This window comes from Podarcis filfolensis, assembly GCF_964270895.1.
Source record: "Podarcis filfolensis genome assembly, chromosome: 4".
Classification (NCBI taxonomy): domain Eukaryota; kingdom Metazoa; phylum Chordata; class Lepidosauria; order Squamata; family Lacertidae; genus Podarcis; species Podarcis filfolensis.
This window is the reverse complement of record NC_139607.1, coordinates 94142474-94160463: the sequence shown is the minus strand read 5'-3', so window position 1 is coordinate 94160463 and position 17990 is coordinate 94142474. Positions and strand designations below refer to the sequence as shown.

The 17990-nt window shown below is 45.3% G+C and overlaps 1 protein-coding gene across 14 annotated transcripts in view; it reads right to left on the bottom strand.

Moving 5' to 3' along the window:
• Positions 1 to 17990, bottom strand: part of TENM4 (teneurin transmembrane protein 4) — a 645582-nt gene that overhangs the window by 203789 nt on the left and 423803 nt on the right. For 13 of the 14 annotated variants that reach the window (XM_083609383.1, XM_083609392.1, XM_083609393.1 and 10 more), the window contains 2 exons: positions 13392 to 13490; positions 10229 to 10464 (listed from right to left, as the gene is read on the bottom strand). In XM_083609383.1, the coding sequence (XP_083465509.1) occupies positions 10229 to 10464; positions 13392 to 13490 (335 nt within the window). The remainder of the gene's footprint in view (positions 1 to 10228; positions 10465 to 13391; positions 13491 to 17990) is intronic. The other variant, XM_083609384.1, reaches the window with a different exon arrangement.

The following is a 17990-nucleotide window of genomic DNA, read 5'->3' as shown; positions in this document are numbered from 1 at the left end:
AAAGCTATCCGTGGATGCTGTCCAAACCTATAACGCGAGATCCCAAAGCCAGCCCCTCTTAAAATAAAAAATTGGAAGCCGGAAGGAAATGGACAGTTCTCCCCTTACAAAAGCGAGCAGGCCTCCAACAGAACTGCAGATTCGGAGAACAAAAGAAAACGTTATTTTTGGTTATATTTAGTTCTCGCAGCAGGCTTGAAGCAGGAGAGGAAAGGACGAGAGAGGCAGGGTGGAACTGGAAGCAATTTCCCCAGGTTGGCTTTTTCGGAGGTACTTTCTTCACTTCCCAGAGTTAAAGTGCGGCTTTTAACGGCTCAAAGGCGGCTGAGTCAGTGTTGCTTTTAACTGCGCTCTTGGCACAGAGACATGGATTTCATTAAAAAAAAAAAGTTCCCGGAGAGAAAGCTGGTTTAAAACAAAAACAAAAGCCTCGCACAACTTGACTGCGGTAAGCTTTTGAGCCGTTCGTCTGGAGGAGGGAATCCTTCGGATGCGCAGATTCTCCTCCAGCTCAACCGTCTTCCAAGCACTTTATTTTCCCACAACAGATGGGAGTCATAGTGCGCAGGTTCTTTAATGAGGGGAGGTGTGTTAATTAGGCTAGAAAGCAGCCAGGAAGGCCTCCGGGGTTCCCACCATCCGCACGGCGAGGGGAGGAAATACCTGAGAGAGCTGTGCCCCCGAGACAATATTATTTTTTTTCAATGGCCACCTTTGGTTATGTCTCTTGAGATGCTCCATCTGTCTATTCATCTACACATGGAACGCTGTCGGGCTCAGGTTCCCAGAGACACTTCACAAGGGTGCATTGTGGAAGTCTAGGGCGGAATTAGCAGAGAGATCGTTAGGCCAAACGATCTGGCAGTCAGCAGAGGCGGAATCTGCATGCTGTTACAGTGGTACCTCGGGTTAAGAACTTAATCTGTTCTTAACCTGAAACTGTTCTTAACCTGAGGTACCACTTTAGCTAATGGGGCCTCCCGCTGCTGCCGTGCCACCGCCGTGCAATTTCTGTTCTCATCCTAAAGCAAAGTTCTTAACCTGAGGTACTATTTGTGGGTTAGCGGAGTCTGTAACCTGAAGCGCCTGTAACCTGAAGTGTCTGTAACCCGAGGTACCACTGGAATGTGTATGGGTTGCGTCCCCTTCAAGGAGGTGGGGGTTACCAGGTGAAAATAATAGTCCCTTCCCTTGCCCCAATTATCTGGGTGAAATAAATGCTTCCTAATTTAGGTTGCTCCTTCCTGGACCTTGTCGTGGTGAATGGGCTTGAATAACTCAGAGAAGCTACGAGCTCAGAGAAGCTATGAGCCCTGGAACGGATTAATCCATTTTGCATTACTTTCTATGGGAAACTGCGCCTTGGTTTTGGAATGGACTTACAGAACGGATTAAGTTCGAGAACCAAGGTACCACTGTACTGGTGTTATCAGCACCATGCTCTAACCAACTGAGCCAACTCTCCCTGTGTTCTTAGTTCCAGTTTTTATACACAACCTTTCAAGACACTAAAAGATTCATTTCCACCTACATCTTGTAACCAACAACTAGTATTTGCTGTATGTATACAGTCATACCTCGGGTTGAATGTGCTTCAGGTTGAGCGCTTTCGGGTTGCGCTCCGCGGCAATCCGGAAGTAACGGAGCACGTTACTTCCGGGTTTTGGCGCATGTGCAGACGCTCAAAATGACGTCACGTGCATGCGCGGAAGTGGCAAAACACGACCCACACACGCGCAGACGCACCGTCGCGTCTTACGTTCCATTCAGGATGCGAACGGGGCTCCGGAACTGATCCCGTTCGCATCCCGAGGTACCACTGTATTATCGAGTTCAGAAATGATTTTAAATAAATAAATAAATCAAGTTTAAGGGGAGAACTGGAAGGAATGCAGTTTTATATAAGGATTTCTCCATCGGGCTCCGGGGAGGGTCTCCTTGCAAGCCACGGGGACTCTCCAGGGTGTTCCCCATTTAGATACATTTCACTGACGCCCACAGAGGCCCGGAACATAACCCCTGTCTTAAGTGGGGAGTCGCCTGTACGTATCTTTTTGCAGACCGAAAGCAACAGCGATAGTTGTTTCCATTCCGGACATGGGACTAAGAAGTGAATGTCCACATTTTCTGGCCCCGCTTCCATTTTTGCCAGAATGCTCCGGCACCCCTATCCAGAACGCGTGTCAGAATGGGACTCCCATAGCCTCTCTGTCTCAGGCCATCTCCAGTGGAGATGTGCTTCCTTGCCTCCGCCTCTGTACACACCGCTGCGAATATTTGAAAAGGGAGTCGCTGGTGACTCAAAGCCGGCTAATTCCAGCAGGGATGTAATGGCTTCCTCAAGTTAATGCACCTTTATCTTTCTGTTTGCCCATTATTCCTCTAGTACGGTGAGTCAGCCTTGTGAAAGCCTTCTGTTAAATCACAGTATTTACACATCGCACCAGTCGTACAATTTCGATGGGATCACATTCTTTTCCAGCATTCTCACCGTCCCCCTCTCCGCCTGCGGAAAGCAGAACCAAAGCTTCTTCCGTAGATCTTTGAACGGAAAGAGAGCTAAACCAAGTTCCCTCAGTTTGTTGAAAGCTATGAGAATGTCACTGAAGCCTAAAATTCCTTTTCGGAATTTTAAATGATGATATTCCAAAAGACAAAACTATTTTTTTCTTATATGAGATGAGAATCTTGGTGGCTAAGTATTGGAAAGGGAACCAATTACCCACTAGGGGAGAATGGTTATGTAAGCTTTCAGAATATTGAGAATTAGCCAAATTGACAGATATAGTAAGACAAAATCCAAAAAGTGAAGTGAAAAGGAATGGGAGTGCCTAAATGAATACCTTAAAAGCCAAGGTTCGAGGACAGAAATCTGGCTGAGTCTGGAAAAACCTTGTGAAGTGAAAGGATAAGAAAGAGGGATTTATATCTAGATGCTAGGATAGAGATGATAAGGAAAACAAGAAAACATAATGAGAGGTAAAGGAGGTGCTGTGGGATTGGTGGAAGTCTGTGTTTTTCTTTTTAGTGTTTATATTATTAACTTGTAAGATATGGATTTGGGTTTTTTCTTGTATGCTGGTTTTTGTGTTTTGTGTATTGTTATTTTTCATGTTGATGTTGTGTGGAAAATACTAACAAAATTTATTATATTTTTTTAAAAAAAGAGAATGTCACTGAAGCACAATGAGTACGGACATTTCTACAGAACGTCTTTCTCCCTTAAGTGGGCAATTTATCGCGATACCACAGATGTGCAAGGTATACGCAAAATCCCAGGACCAATTCCTTCTTTCTTCTCATATACAGAATTTTGTAAGTTAAAGGTAAAGGGTAAAGGGACCCCTGACCATTAAGTCTAGTCGTGGCTGACTCTGGGGTTGCGGCGCTCATCTTGCTTTATTGGCCGAGGGAGCCAGTGTACAGCTTCCGGGTCATGTGGCCAGCATGACTAAGCCACTTCTGGCGAACCAGAGCAGTGCACGGAAGTGCTGTTTACCTTCCCGCCAGAGCGGTACCTATTTATCTACTTGCACTTTGACGTGCTTTCGAACTGCTAGGTTGGCAGCAGCAGGGGCCGAACCACGGGAGCTCACCCCGTTGCGGGGATTCGAACCGCCGACCTTCTGATCGGCAAGTCCTAGGCTCTGTGGTTTAACCCACGGCGCCACCCGTGTCCCTTTTGTAGTATCTGTCAATTTAGGGCTCATCCCCAAGGCTGTGGCCTACGGAGAGCTGACTTCTGGCACCAGGCCGGTTGTAAATAATGTCTGCAAATATGACATGAAGGCTGTAGGAATCTCTTGCAGATGACCGCGGTGCCTGGAGACAGATAGTCAGACAGGCAGTCAGATTGTGCATCTACAGAAGTGACCAAGAAGGAATGTCTTTGGGAGGAGCATGGGGAAAAGAAACCCCCTGTAGCAGCACATCCAGACGCCTTCATCTGCCCCAGCTGCAACAAAACATGTCTCTCCTGTATCGGTCTCTACAGCCACAGCAGGCGCTGAAACTCTCCAAAGGTTTGACTTCAAGGCACACTCCTCCATTGCCTCCTGAGACAGATGGATGCCAGCAACTGGCAATTTAGGGTTTCTCCAGGCTTCCTTTTGTGCCATATTCCTAGGCACAGGAATAGGCTTTGAAGCTTCGCACACCTAGATAGTTTTGGGGTCTTTTTGTCCCAGGAAAACCTGCATTTTTTCACTGAATTGCAGCCAACAGCAACTGGGTTTTCTGCAGATTACCACTGGCTCTGTTTCAGCAGTAAAACCCGGGTTTCCTTGGGACAAATAGCCAACAACTCTCAGACATGGAGCTTTGAAGTGAGGATATGTTCCTAGAAAGCAAAAGGAAGTTTGTTTGAGTGCTAAATTGAGTGATTTCTCAACTGTGCAATGCAGGACACAAGCTGCTGCTTTAACAGAGTCTTGTGGCACCCTGAAAGCCTAGCCAATTTAGTATGGTATAAGTTTTTGTGGACTACAGTTAATGTCATCAGATGCATCTTAAATTGCAGGTATGTATAGTTAAAGCTATGGTTTTCCCAGTAGTGATGTATGGAAGTGAGAGCTGGACCATCAAGAAGGCTGACTGCCGAAGAATTGGTGCTTTTGAATTCTGGTGCTGGAGGTGACTCTTGAGAGTCCCATGGACTGCAAGAAGATCAAACCTATCCATTATGAAGGAAATCAGCCCTGAGTGAACTTGTCCTCTGTTGTCCCCTTCTCCTTGTGTCCTCCATCTTTCCCAACACCAGGGTCTTTTCCAGGGAGTCTTCTCTTCTCATGAGGTGGCCAAAGTATTGGAGCCTCAGCTTCAGGATCTGTCCTTCCAGTGAGCACTCAGGGCTGATTTCCTTCAGACTGGATAGGTTTGATCTTCTTGCAGTCCATGGGACTCTCAAGATGGTTGGACAGTGTTCTCGAAGCTACCAGCATGAGTTTGACCAAACTGCGGGAGGCAGTGGAAGACAGGAGTGCCTGGCGTGCTCTGGTCCATGGGGTCACGAAGAGTTGGACACGACTAAACGACTAAACAACAACATACAAGCAGGAGGTGTGGGGAGGCTGTAAACAGCGAGGTCAGGAGGAAATAAAATGCTGGAAAAGTATAGAAATGGATAATAATGCACAGTATTTAAACATGGTAATTCACAAAATAATGACTATGTAATACATCGCCTGCTATTTATGGCCAGCATCTGAAAGTTTATGCCATAATAAATTTGAATAAATAAATAAAATCATGCCATGGGTTAAGAAGAGAGTGGAAAATGATATACACCAACACTCTTGAGATAACAGAATTAATCACGGCAGTAGAATTTTTTACACTAGAGTCACTGCTCTGAGTTACTTTAGTGAACTATCCAATATTGTTTAGACATTTTAATGCAATGAACTCAAGCTCATTCCACTCCTTAACATAATCAAAGCCAACATGAGATGTATTTTGTTAACCTTTCTTAAAATTAAATACTGCAACACAATTGAAATCAGTGCTACAAAACCAAAGATTAAATATTGTCCTAGAAGAGCAAAACAATTTAAAACCGTAAGCCTAGAAACGTACCCCAAAGTTCAGAAAGTAAAAGTCTGTTTTTTGGTTTGTTTGTTTTTTAAGTTGGGAATCAAAAGAAGTACTTTCCCTGACACTTCTACTTTAGTAAGGAAAGGACAATGTGGAGGAAAGATTTATAGGGTGTATGTGTGTGTGATTTCTAGTTAGTGATACAATTTTTATCCTCAACTTGACAGGATGTAGAAAATAATTACAAATGAAAAGGTTATTCATAATTTTTAAATGAGTTAATTAGTAAACCCAGTCAGAGTCACTCATTACATTAATTAATAATTGATTATACTTGAAATTAAACACAGTTTTTCATTAAATCTAATTAAATATCTGCATCCCCCCCTCAACATGGTGATTAGATCAGTGGACCCGATAGCAGCTCTTCTCATTAACCATGTTTATGCAGTGCTCAACCAATTACATTTGATTTTGAATAATTCTTTTAGAATTTGGAAATTATGGACTCATGATCCCAACCAGCATAACATGACCAATAATTCCCCACCGCCACAACTTTAGCTTTGGTGCATCTTGCCAGTCTACTATGGCATGTGGAAGACACTTCAAAACAATCGGATAGGATATAAAAAACAGTTAAGGTTTATATCCAAAGTAGTGCTATGTAAAGGCCCTGTCCGCACAGGGACTTCTGTTTGTGCAAAGGAACGTTCTCCAACTCTCTTTCCCATGTAATGCTCCCTAAATCTGTTCCAAGGGTTCCCCCAACCATTTTGAGCAATTTGGGTAGGGTGTGGGGCCAGTGCCAGATTTAGGTAAAGGGTAAAGGGACCCCTGACTGTTAGGTCCAGTCGTGGACAACTCTGGGGTTGCGGCACTCATCTCGCTTTATTGGCCGAGGGAGACGGCGTACAGCTTCTGGGTCATGTGGCCAGCATGACTAAGCCGCTTCTGGAGAACCAGAGCAGCGCACGGAAACGCCGTTTACCTTCCTGCCGGAGTGGTACCTATTTATCTACTTGTACTTTGTTGTGCTTTTGAACTGCTAGGTGGGCAGGAGCAGGGACTGAGCAATGGGAGCTCACCCCGTCGTGGGGATTCGAACCGCCGACCTTCTGATCGGCAAGCCCTAGGCCATATTTACGTATAAGCTAAACAAGCTATAGCTTAGGGCCCCGCCCCCCAAAAAAAAATTAAAGGGGAAAAAACTGGATGCACATTTCCAAAATATAAAAGACAAATAAAATAAAAAACAAATAAAATAAAACCCATGTACAGCAACGGTGTTTTGTCTTGTGTAGGCTCCTATGATGTAAGTAATGGGCCCCGCCTGCTAGCCTGCTCCCTAAAATATCACTGGTTTGCTCCTTTCTATATATAGGGTACCTACATTCCGCATGGACTGGTTGCAAGGCAACATGTACAAATGGCTTGAGATACCTATCAGGTCCATAAATTACCATATAGCATATATTCAACAACAAAAACAGTGACAATTTGTTGTTGACAAAGGGCAGCTGCACATATGAAGGGCCCCATTACCTTCAGTAGCTTAGGGCCTCATCAAACCTAAATCCGGCCCTGTGTGGGGCACACACAAGAGTGGGGTGGGGAGAGTGGAGGTTTTGTTGCGCAAGTATAAATCGTTGCACTAATGGAACAGGTGAAGCGGACAGCCCCTAAATGCTTATGTAAAAAAAAAAGAAAGAAAGAAAGAGAAAGAGGAAGAGGAAGAGGAAGAGGAAGAGGAAGAGGAAGAGGAAGACATTTTCACACATCCAACCCACCCCTCTGGCCAACAAGTCCTGCCTGCTTTTGATGGATGCCAAAGTTCTGCAGGAACTAGGGAAAAGTTCCTCTGACACGCGGAGATAATGTCCCAACATCTACTTGGTGCATAAAGATAACGCAAGATAAATGGGACGCCGGGGTTGGACATACTTGGCAAATGATGAAAGGTGACTGCACCTTCCATCAAGCTGCTATCAATTTAATGCTCGCTGATTAATCACTTCTCCTTCTGCTATGGAGCACGCTAAAAAAACCGGTGACCGTAAGCACGGCGGCAATCTTTTGAGAGCCGGGGTTGGGGGTGGAAGAGAGATTTGGCCATTAAAGAAATATCTGCCGGAAGAATACGGCCACAGAAGAAATAATCTGTTGGTGACAAATTGCACGCACGAGGGACGCAAGCAGGAAAGTCCTATTTTCTACTCACATGTGCAGCTTCCAGCAAGTTATAACACTAATGCTTTACCGTTCGATGGCATGGAAGAAGTGGAGGCAAAATCAACAGGGAGCTCGATTTTGCTGCATGGGAACAAGTGCTTTTACCTAAGCTTAAAGAGTCCTAGGAACATAATTATAGCAGCACAACCATCCCCATCTATTGGGTTGTGGGTTTGTTGTTGTTTTTTTGTAAGGTTTCAGGTTTTTTTTTCTTCCCTAATGGAAACAAATACAAAACTGGGACTGACATGTTAAGCTGGCGTCTCAGCGAAGGAGAAAAGAGAGACATAAACCATAAGTATTTGTTTTCTGAATTGCAGAAGCATCATCAGCAAGAGAGCAGCAGGCAGGTAGAAAATACAGGAAAAGAAATGGGGGTGAGAATTCCAGGCGCAAAGAGGTCTGTGTGTTTTCACATTACAAGCTGAATTCTTCAGGGACTCACTTAGGCACAACCACATTCCGGAGACAGCCTCCCTGCTCCATTACGCAATAATTCTGAGAGATGATTTAATTATTACATAACAGAATTTGGAGGCTGTTGTGCCCGAGAGCACCCCAAAAAAGAACTGAATCAGAAATGGGCTGGGCTTAATAAAGACACAGTTGAAGGCGTTTGTCCTTCTTATCCCGCAAGATCACTGTCCCCACCCCTCAAAGTCTTCAATCCTCTCTTGCCTTAAAAGTATTGGAAAAGCTGGAAAATTGAGAAAGGCCACTTTCCACGTTTGCCAGCTATTGTGCGAAGATTCCGAAAGGGGATAAAAAAAATTCCAGATTTTGTATCTGGAATGTTTTGCCCCAAATTGCACAGACTTCGTAGATGGGTGAACCTGCAGACTGCTCTTCCAACCACCACTACCCCATTTGCAACTCCATTCACCTAATTTATTGGGGAAGGGGGTGGAAACAAAGAAATCAAGAATGGGTATTAATCTCAAGGTTAAGTTGAGTACTTGGGTACTCTGGGGCAAGCTGACTCTTCTACTAACCTGCCCCCCTCCCTTCCCACAAGACGTTTCCCTGTCGCAATTCAGAAATCACTAAAAAGGAAGTAACCACATGCCGCCACTCCAAGTGAGATGCTATTTACTGATTGCACTCTAGGTATTTGTAGATGTCTTCATTTCTCTAAGAGCAGAATATGCATTTACCGTATTTTTCACTCCATGACGCACTTCCTAAAAAGTAAGGGGAAATGTCTGTGTATCTTATGGAGCGAATGTGTGGTCCCTGGAGCCAAATTGCCCAGGGGCAAAAAGCAGATCATGCTTTTTTTTTTTTTTTAAAAAAAAGGGAAGTGGGTGTTGAAACAAAGCCGCTGATCGGCAAGCGATCGGGAGGGAGATAAGGGATGCTAGCAATAAAGGAGGCTGCTGGGAGTGGGGAGGTAAAGACAGCGAACTTGCAAGGAGAGGAGACAGGAAGACTAAAGCAATGAGGAGAGAAATTAGAAGAAAAGGGGGAGCAAAAAACTGTTCCAGCTAAGGAAAAGACACTAAGGCAAACAAGAGGGAAGGGAGTGTTGAAATGAAACAGCTGATCAGTAAGGGATCGGGAGGGAGATAAGGGACGCTAGCGATAAAGGAGGCTGCCTGGGAGGGGGGAGGTAAAAGCCCATGGAACCTCAGGATTTTTGCATTGGGTCACCCCAAATTCACCATCAGATCACATAGTATGTCCATGGCTACATCCTGCACCAAAAAAATCACGCACCCACTGTTGCGTGGGGCCGCAATACCGCAAAAACATGGTTACAAAGCACAGACCCACATGGATCCTCAGGATTTTTGCATTGGGTCACCCCAAATTCACCATCAGATCACATGTCTGTGGCCACAGCATGAACCACAAAAATCAAACATCCACTGTTTCGTTCAGAATATTTTTTTTTCTTGTTTTCCTCCTCTAAAAACTAGGTGCGTCTCATGGTCAGGTGCATCTTATGGAGTGAAAAATACGGCACCTGTAGCATATGGCACAACAGACCGTTTAAAGCAAGGTTTCCCAAACTTGGGTCTCCAGCTGTTTTTGGACTACGACTCTCTTATCATCCCTGGCTAGCAGGAGCACTAGTCAGTGATGATGGGAATTGTAGTCCCAAAACAGCTAGAGACCCAAATATGGGAAACCCTGGTTTAAAACATAAGCAACTTTTTGGAGCTATCCTCCTGATGTTCTAGACGTCTACTGGAAGAGTTCCTATATGTATCTGGGTCTTTCACTTATTGATCAGCTGATTGGAGAGGTTGGGAGTAGATCTGTCCAGCAAATTCCTTCATCTTCCCCCCCCCCAGCGGAGAAATCAAACAATTACAGGCAGCGCACAGTGGGCAAAGGCAGAGGTTGTCTCTGGACAACTCGGCCAAAGGAGCAGAATCGCCCAACAAAAACAGCAACAACACTGAGGTTTTCACAGGGTCAAGGGAGAAAGAAAGTCCCCAGAAAGGAAGGGAAAGCTTACCGATAAAATAAGCCAGCAGTATCACCAGTGTGACCGAGATGATGATAGCACTCAAGGCAGCGCATTTCCACGTACAGTACTTATAGGGTTTCTTCAGGTTAAAGGCCGGCCTAGAAAATGTACTTCTGGGAAGAGGTCGAGGGGGAGGCGAGTACACAGTGCTGGACGTCAAGGGGTATCCTGGAGACGTTGTACAAAAGAGGGGAGAGGTGCCTCCCGGCTTGAACAGGAAGTGCCTGTGGGGAGAGAAAGAGAGAGGTTGCAAGTGATTGAGGCGCAAGGAGGATTTTAAACTTAGCAGTGCTTGGCTAAACACACACACACACACACATAAAAACAGTGCCATGCATCGAGGACAAAGACTTTGTAAAAACAGGAATGAAGAAGAAGAAAGAAAGAAAGAAATGAAATGCATCCACTGAAATTAAAAAAGTAAGCCTGTTAAAGAACACTGAAGCTACTCATTCATGTCTCCATCAGAAAGCCAAATTATATTGGTTGTATACAGCGGTAACAACAGGTGTCCAATGAGCAGAACCCAGGGAGACCAAGAGAAGGTGGATCCAAGAGTTAATGACACACAGATCCAGGTCCAGTGAGGTCCAGCTCCGAGGGCCTTCTGGCGGTTCCCTCACTGTGAGAAGCCAAGTTACAGGGAACCAGGCAGAGGGCCTTCTCGGTGGTGGCACCCGCCCTGTGGAACGCCCTCCCACCAGATGCCAAAGAGAAAAACAACTACCAGACTTTTAGAAGACATCTGAAGGCAGCCCTGTTCAGGGAAGCTTTTAATGTTTGATAGGTTATTGCATTTTAATATTCTGTTGGAAGCCGCCCAAAGTGGCGGGGGAAACCCAGCCAGATGGGCAGGGTATAAAGAATAAATTATTATTATTATTATTATTATTATTATTATTATTATTATTATTATTATTATCCACTCTCCTGACTGGTTGTAAATAGACCAGCCTTCGCTAGTTGTGTGAGTGTGTCCCCAAATGCCATCTACTACACTGCGCAGAGTGAAGGACGGTGCATGTTACTTTTGCACCATTGCCATTTTGTGACAAGTGTTGAGATTTTGGTCAGCGGTGGTCTTTTGGAGCCCCTGTGGCTGAGCTTCACATCTTGTACTCTCTCCGTAAAGTGAAGGGCGCCACCCAAAGCCAAGCTGATACGCACTGGGAGATGTTCTCTCATCAAAACGGAAGGAAGCAGCAGCAATAATGGCAGGATGTGCAGGTTTAAGGGTACAACTCCACATTGCAAGAAGCAAAGGGGGGTTCCCAGCCTGAGTGGAGATGAGAGAGGGGCATGTTTGAAGGAGAGAAATCAGTGGACTTACACCACTGAGAGAGCCAGTCAACATGGGTGAGGTTAAGGCTGTCTGATGCCAAGTCTCCCCTGCAAGTGCCTCATCCTGTGCTCCATTCACATGACTTTCTGGTCACCACCATGCTCTGCTTGCTGAACCTCTTCCTAAGGCACCTTGGCTGGCCAACCCTGAATATTCTAGATCAGCCTTTCTCAACACTGGGTCCCCAGATGTTCTTGAACCACAACTCGTATGAACCAACCAGGACCATGCAATCATCATCTGAGGCCCTTCTTTGTGTGCCTCCTCCATGAGAGGTCCAGAGGGTGGCAAGACGAGAACAGGGCCTTTTCTGCAGTGGCTCCCCGTTAGTGGAATGCTCTCCCCAGGGAAGCTCGCCTGGTGCTTTCATTATACACCTTTAGGTGAAAATGTTCCTTTATAACCAGGCCTTGGGCTGATTAAACAATCTATGTCCTTTTAAATGTGTTTGTGGGAGGGGAGTTATTCATTTCCTTTGTTGGTTTTTGTGTTATGCATGTTCTTGCCCTTGTTTTTATTACATATTTTGTGTTCTCATTTGGTGCATAGCCCTGTGATCTTCAGGGCGGTATTCAAATTCAATCCATCATCATCAACAACAATTCCCATAATCCTTGACCACTGGCCATGTTGGCTAGGAAAGATGGGAGTTGTAGTCTAACAGCACCTAGGGACCCAAGATTGAGAAAACCTGCTCTAACATGGATCACTGGTGTGTGGTCCAAAATGACAAGCTTTATTTACATCATTGATATTCTCCTGTTCTTCTGTGAAGGCCCAGATGGCACACATAAGGTGTTCATAGGCAGCTCGCCTTTCCATGTACTGACCAGCCCTAGAATTGCTTCTGGGGGAGTTGCCTCCAGGACCACAGCCCTGAGACCAGGTACAGAATAAGCAGCTGGGGGTTAAAACTATCCTAATCGATTGCACTGATCAGGATTTTTCTTTTTTAATAAGGAATGGGCTGCATTCCACTTGCAGAATGACTTCTGCTCAGCCAATGGAACTTACAGGCCTTCTCCCTGCATGCCCACCCTCCAAATATTCTCTGGGTCCACCCATCCCACCCCCAAACAAATTTGGAAGGGGGTGCAGGGGTGTTCAAGAAGAGGAGACGGAGCGAAATTTGTTTGCATGAGTGGAAGTTGTTCCACGAGTGCAAAGACTTTGTTGGATGCGGTCCCACTGGCTCTTACTGAGACACAACCACCAACCCTTTAGGGAAACAAAATGTTGCCAGTTCCACGATTCCCTGAAACACATGCCAACTTCTCCAATCAAAATGATGGACACGTGGGAAAAAGTGCCGCCGAAGCAAACCACCGCTGTTGTCAAATAGACACAAAGACACCCCCCACCCCAAAAAAGTTCAGATGTGAAACCTGGAAAACATCGGATTAGGACATTTAAACCATCTCAAACAAAGCATGAAGCAAAACACAGTGACATGTCTTAGAAGACCTGCTATCCCTCTACAGCTGCCTCTGTGTTAGTGAAATGGCTTTCAAGGTGTCAGGAGGAAGCCAATGAGATGGTATGGATTGGCATATTAACGAGGCTGCCATTAATATGTGCAGGACGATTTGCGTTCCATACTGTCATGAACCTCATTGTTCTGATTACAACTTTTTTGGGGGGGTGGGAGGAGGTGGGGGGAAGAGAGGAAAATAGGTTGGGGGGGATAGATTACGTGAGACAAGAAAGTGAGAGGGGAAATAATAATATGACAGATTAATTTGTCATGCAAAGGACGGGGGAATGGTTGCAATATTAAGAGAGCAAAGACCACATTAAGCGTCAACGTACCCATCATTGAAAGCACCGTCATGTCGGGAGGAGGTGAGAATGTCCATCTCAATGAGGTTGTCCTGCAAAGTCTCTAGGAATGTCTGCTTTGCTATGTTTCTACATACATATGGAAACATGAATGAAGCCAAGTGAGACATGCATCTATGAAGTGTGACCTCATAAACCCACAAATGGTTATAAGTGCAGCTGTGCATGGGATTAGAATGATGGGCCACTCATTGATATGTATAGCATGTTACAACATATACATATATAGCATTTGTGAATGTTCACTTCCATATATACACATATCTACTCTATGTATGCGCACACACAAGAATATATACGTGTGTGTATCACCACAAATATCTTAACGTTTGCTGAATGTTCGCATTCACGTCTCAAGGCCGGCAACCCGGCACGAACTTTGGGAACGTGTGAAAATTCCTTTTGTCGGTGAATGGCAACCATCACACTCGGGTGATAGGAACACTCAGCCGCATTATCCTCTTTTGAGTTTTCAGACATTCGCAGAATTCATCTGGGATTGCCAACGGTCACAGGTAAATGACAACATCCATCAGATTTCAGACATCCAATGCAATCGGTAGCTATATCTACACACACATATACACACAGATCTGTGAGCACAAAACATTGTTTGGTGCCTATGTTCGCATTTCACGGCTTTGCTGCCAACGCAGCTGTCCAAACCCATCGCGCATGAATCTATCTAATCCACTGGACGTCTTAATTTCGCACAGCAAGCGTCCCTAGTAATGAGTCTGGCTCTGTGGGTGCTCCGGCAAGAAGACAGACTACACCAGTCAGTCAATAATCTTTCTAGAGAAACCCTATTCTTGCCGATCCACAGATAAGAATTCAATCAGACGGAATCTCATTCTCTTTCTTCTTTTGGGTTACATTTCACGTTGCCGCTGCAAGGAGAATTGTTAACGCCTAAGACAAGCGCCCGCCCGCGCCCCCCCCCCCGCCGCCGCCAAATATCCTTACCTTGTATTGCTGGAACGCATAGTTCAAGAAACATTCGAGAGTTACAATTCTGTGTCTGGTTTTTCACTCCGAATGTATACAGCCTGAGACACATCAGTACCAATTCATTTTATCCAGGAAAACAGGCAGACAACATAATTATGCCCTGTACACATCCCCTGAATAAGCACCCTTGAACTCATGTCAACCTCTGGTTTGCTTAAAATTCAAAAGCTGAATCAGACACTGGAGCCAATTGAAAACAAGTCAACAAAGGTCATTCCCGGCGAGGTCAGGAGCTCTTGAGTCAACCCTTATTTCATCCAAGAATAAGCGACCATGTAAACAGGGTGATCATACCTTGATATGCAAAGGAGGCTGGAGCGGAGGAGATTCCTGACAGCAGTGGTTTACTATGAATGCCCTAACATTACAGGACAGCCTTCCTATCTTGAAATAAGCTGCCTGGGTGGCTAGGGAAACCCAGCCAGATGGGCAGGGTATAAATAATAAATTATTATTGCTATTATATGAAAGTTTCTGTGATGCTACTGGACTTTCAGCCTTGTAGGCTCTTCCTTTCCGGCTTGACCAAAACCTACTGGCTTGGATTTACATCTTAAAAAGCAGAGACATCACCTTGCCAACAAAGGTCCATCTAGTTAAAGCTATGGTTTTCCCAGTAGTGATGTATGGAAGTGAGAGCTGGACCATCAGGAAGGCTGATCGCCGAAGAATGGATGCTTTTGAATTATGGTGCTGGAGGAGACTCTTGAGAGTCCCATGGACTGCAAGAAGATCAAACCTATCCATTCTGAAGGAAATCAGCCCTGAGTGCTCGCTGGAAGGACAGATCCTGAAGCTGAGGCTCCAATACTTTGGCCACCTCATGAGAAGAGAAGACTCCCTGGAAAAGACCCTGATGTTGGGAAAGATGGAGGGCACAAGGAGAAGGGGACGAAAGAGGATGAGGTGGTTGGACAGTTTTCTTGAAGCTACCAGCATGAGTTTGACCAAGCTGCGGGAGGCAGTGGAAGACAGGAGTGCCTGGCGTGCTCTGGTCCATGGGGTCATGAAGAGTCGGACACGACTAAACGACTAAACAACAAATAAATTCAATAAATAAAATAAATTCCTGGGGCTGATGGGGAGGCCACAGGTGTCCCATCCCTTTCACAGAGCATTGTGTTTTCAGGTGTTATGCAATGAGGGTTGGAACCAAACTTGATTTGCTGCCTTGCATATTGTGGGACCCCAGACCCCATCACCCCTGGCTACTGGCCATAGGGGCAGGAAGTGATGGCATTAGGGAGTCTAGCAGCATCTGAAGAGTCTCAGGTTCCCCACTTTTGCTCTATAAAGTGCTCTCATTTTTTTTTTGGGGGGGGAATCCCACTTTCTCTTGGCAGAGGTGAGGGGCAATGGTTTCCGAGCACAATTCAAAGTGCTGGTGTTGACCTTTAAAGCCCTAAACGGCCTCAGCCCAGTATACCTGAAGGAGCGTCTCCACCCCCATCGTTCTGCCCGGATGCTGAGGTCCAGCGCCGAGGGCCTTCTGGTGGTTCCCTCAATGCGAGAAGCAAAGCTACAGGGAACCAGGCAGAGGGCCTTCTCGGTAGTGGCGCCTGCCCTGTGGAACGCCCTCCCATCAGATGTCAAAGCGATAAATAACTACCTGACATTCAGAAGACATCTTAAGGCAGCCCTGTTCAGGGAAGTTTTTAATCTGTGATATTTTAGTGTATTTTTGGTTTCTATGGAAGCCGCCCAGAGTGGCTGGGGAAACCCAGCCAGATGGGCGGGGTACAAATAATAAATTATTATTATTATTATTATTATTATTATTATTATTATTATTATTATTTCTTCCATTTCCCCCACTCTTTGCTGGGAAGGCGAGTCTTTGGCCGCTTCCTGATCCCGAGAAGAGAAACAAAATTCACATTTATAGCTTTGACGTGTAGAGGATCGAGCTGCGTGAGTTGAAATGCCAGCTCGGAAACCATTAAAAACCAAGCCCGGCGTATTCAGAAGTTGTATGTCAAGAATAAGGCAGTAAAAAAAAAAGAAAAGAGTGCTTTTGATGGATGCACCATCAAGAAGGGTAGCAGCGAGGATATAAATATGAATTTATCAGTAGTTAAAAGCCTGTGTGTAAAAATGGGTTTCTACAATGGAACTGTACGTTTCAGCGGGAGATTGCCAATATAAAGCTAGGCAGGATGCTGGGTTGTATAATGTTTAATGCAAGTGTCAATAACAGAATAGAAGAAGGAAGGGGCTTAGCGGAGGAGGGAGGCAGGAGGCAGCCCTCTGAGCCGAGATGAAGGGGGGGGGAATCAAATAGGAAGGAGAGAAGAAAGCTGCAAAGAACGATGGCTTTATTTTTGAAACTCGGACATGTTCCTAAGTCTTTTGGGGGGTGATATTCCTTGTATTCATGCCTTTTAAAAAGCCTTGAGGGAGCAAGCAGCTAGAGTTAATAAGGAACAATGCTGAAAATAAAGACCCAACTCAGTTCGCTCCCATGTTCCACGTAATGTGGAAGAACGGTGTGATGTCATTACTCAGAATGTAGGAAGCGCCTTTCCAACAAAGGTCCATATAGTTAAAGCTATGGTTTTCCCAGTAGTGATGTATGGAAGTGAGAGCTGGACCATAAAGAAGGCCAATCGCTGAAGAATTGATGCTTTTGAATTCTGGTGCTAGAGGAGACTCTTGAGAGTCCCATGGACTGCAAGAAGATCAAACCTATCCATTCTGAAGGAAATCAACCCTGAGTGCTCACTGGAAGGACAGATCCTGAAGCTGAGGCTCCAATACTTTGGCCACCTCATGAGAAGAGAAGACTCCCTGGAAAAGACCCTGATGCTGGGAAAGATGGAGGGCACAAGGAGAAGGGGACGACAGAGATGGTTGGACAGTGTTCTGGAAGCTACCAGCATGCGTTTGACCAAACTGTGGGAGGCAGCGGAAGACAGGAGTGCCTGGCGTGCTCTGGTCCATGGGGTCACGAAGAGTCAGATACGATAGATCTCTGAACATAGCCATTGCGGCTAGTAGCTATGATGATGATGATGATGATGATAATAATAATAATAATAATAATAATAATAATAATAATAATAATAATAATTTATTATTTATACCCTGCCCATCTGGTTGGGTTTGCCCAGCTACTCTGGGCGGCTTCCAACAGAACACTAAAATACAATAACCTATTAAACATTAAAGCTTCCCTAAACAGGGCTGCCTTATGATCTGCCTTATCTTCCATGAATCTGTCTAATCTTTCAAATCCCTCCAAGTTGGCGGCCATCATTACTGATCGTGGGAGTGGCTTTAACTCTGTGATGTGTGTATTTTCTTCCCCTGCCTTGTATCTTCCAACATTCGGTTTCACTGGATTTCCCGTGTTCCGGTAATGAGAGGGAGAGAAACCCTTTGTCAACTTTATTCGCGCCTCACAAAATGTTATACACCTCCATCAAGTCCCCTCATGCTACAAGATATAGCTGAGAAGAAGGGGAAATGGGACACAAGGCAACTGAACACTGCAGGCCACCCCAAAGTCCTGCCCCATCTCTGTCTCCTTCCTACTGCACATGTGGTTCAAGTTTGAAA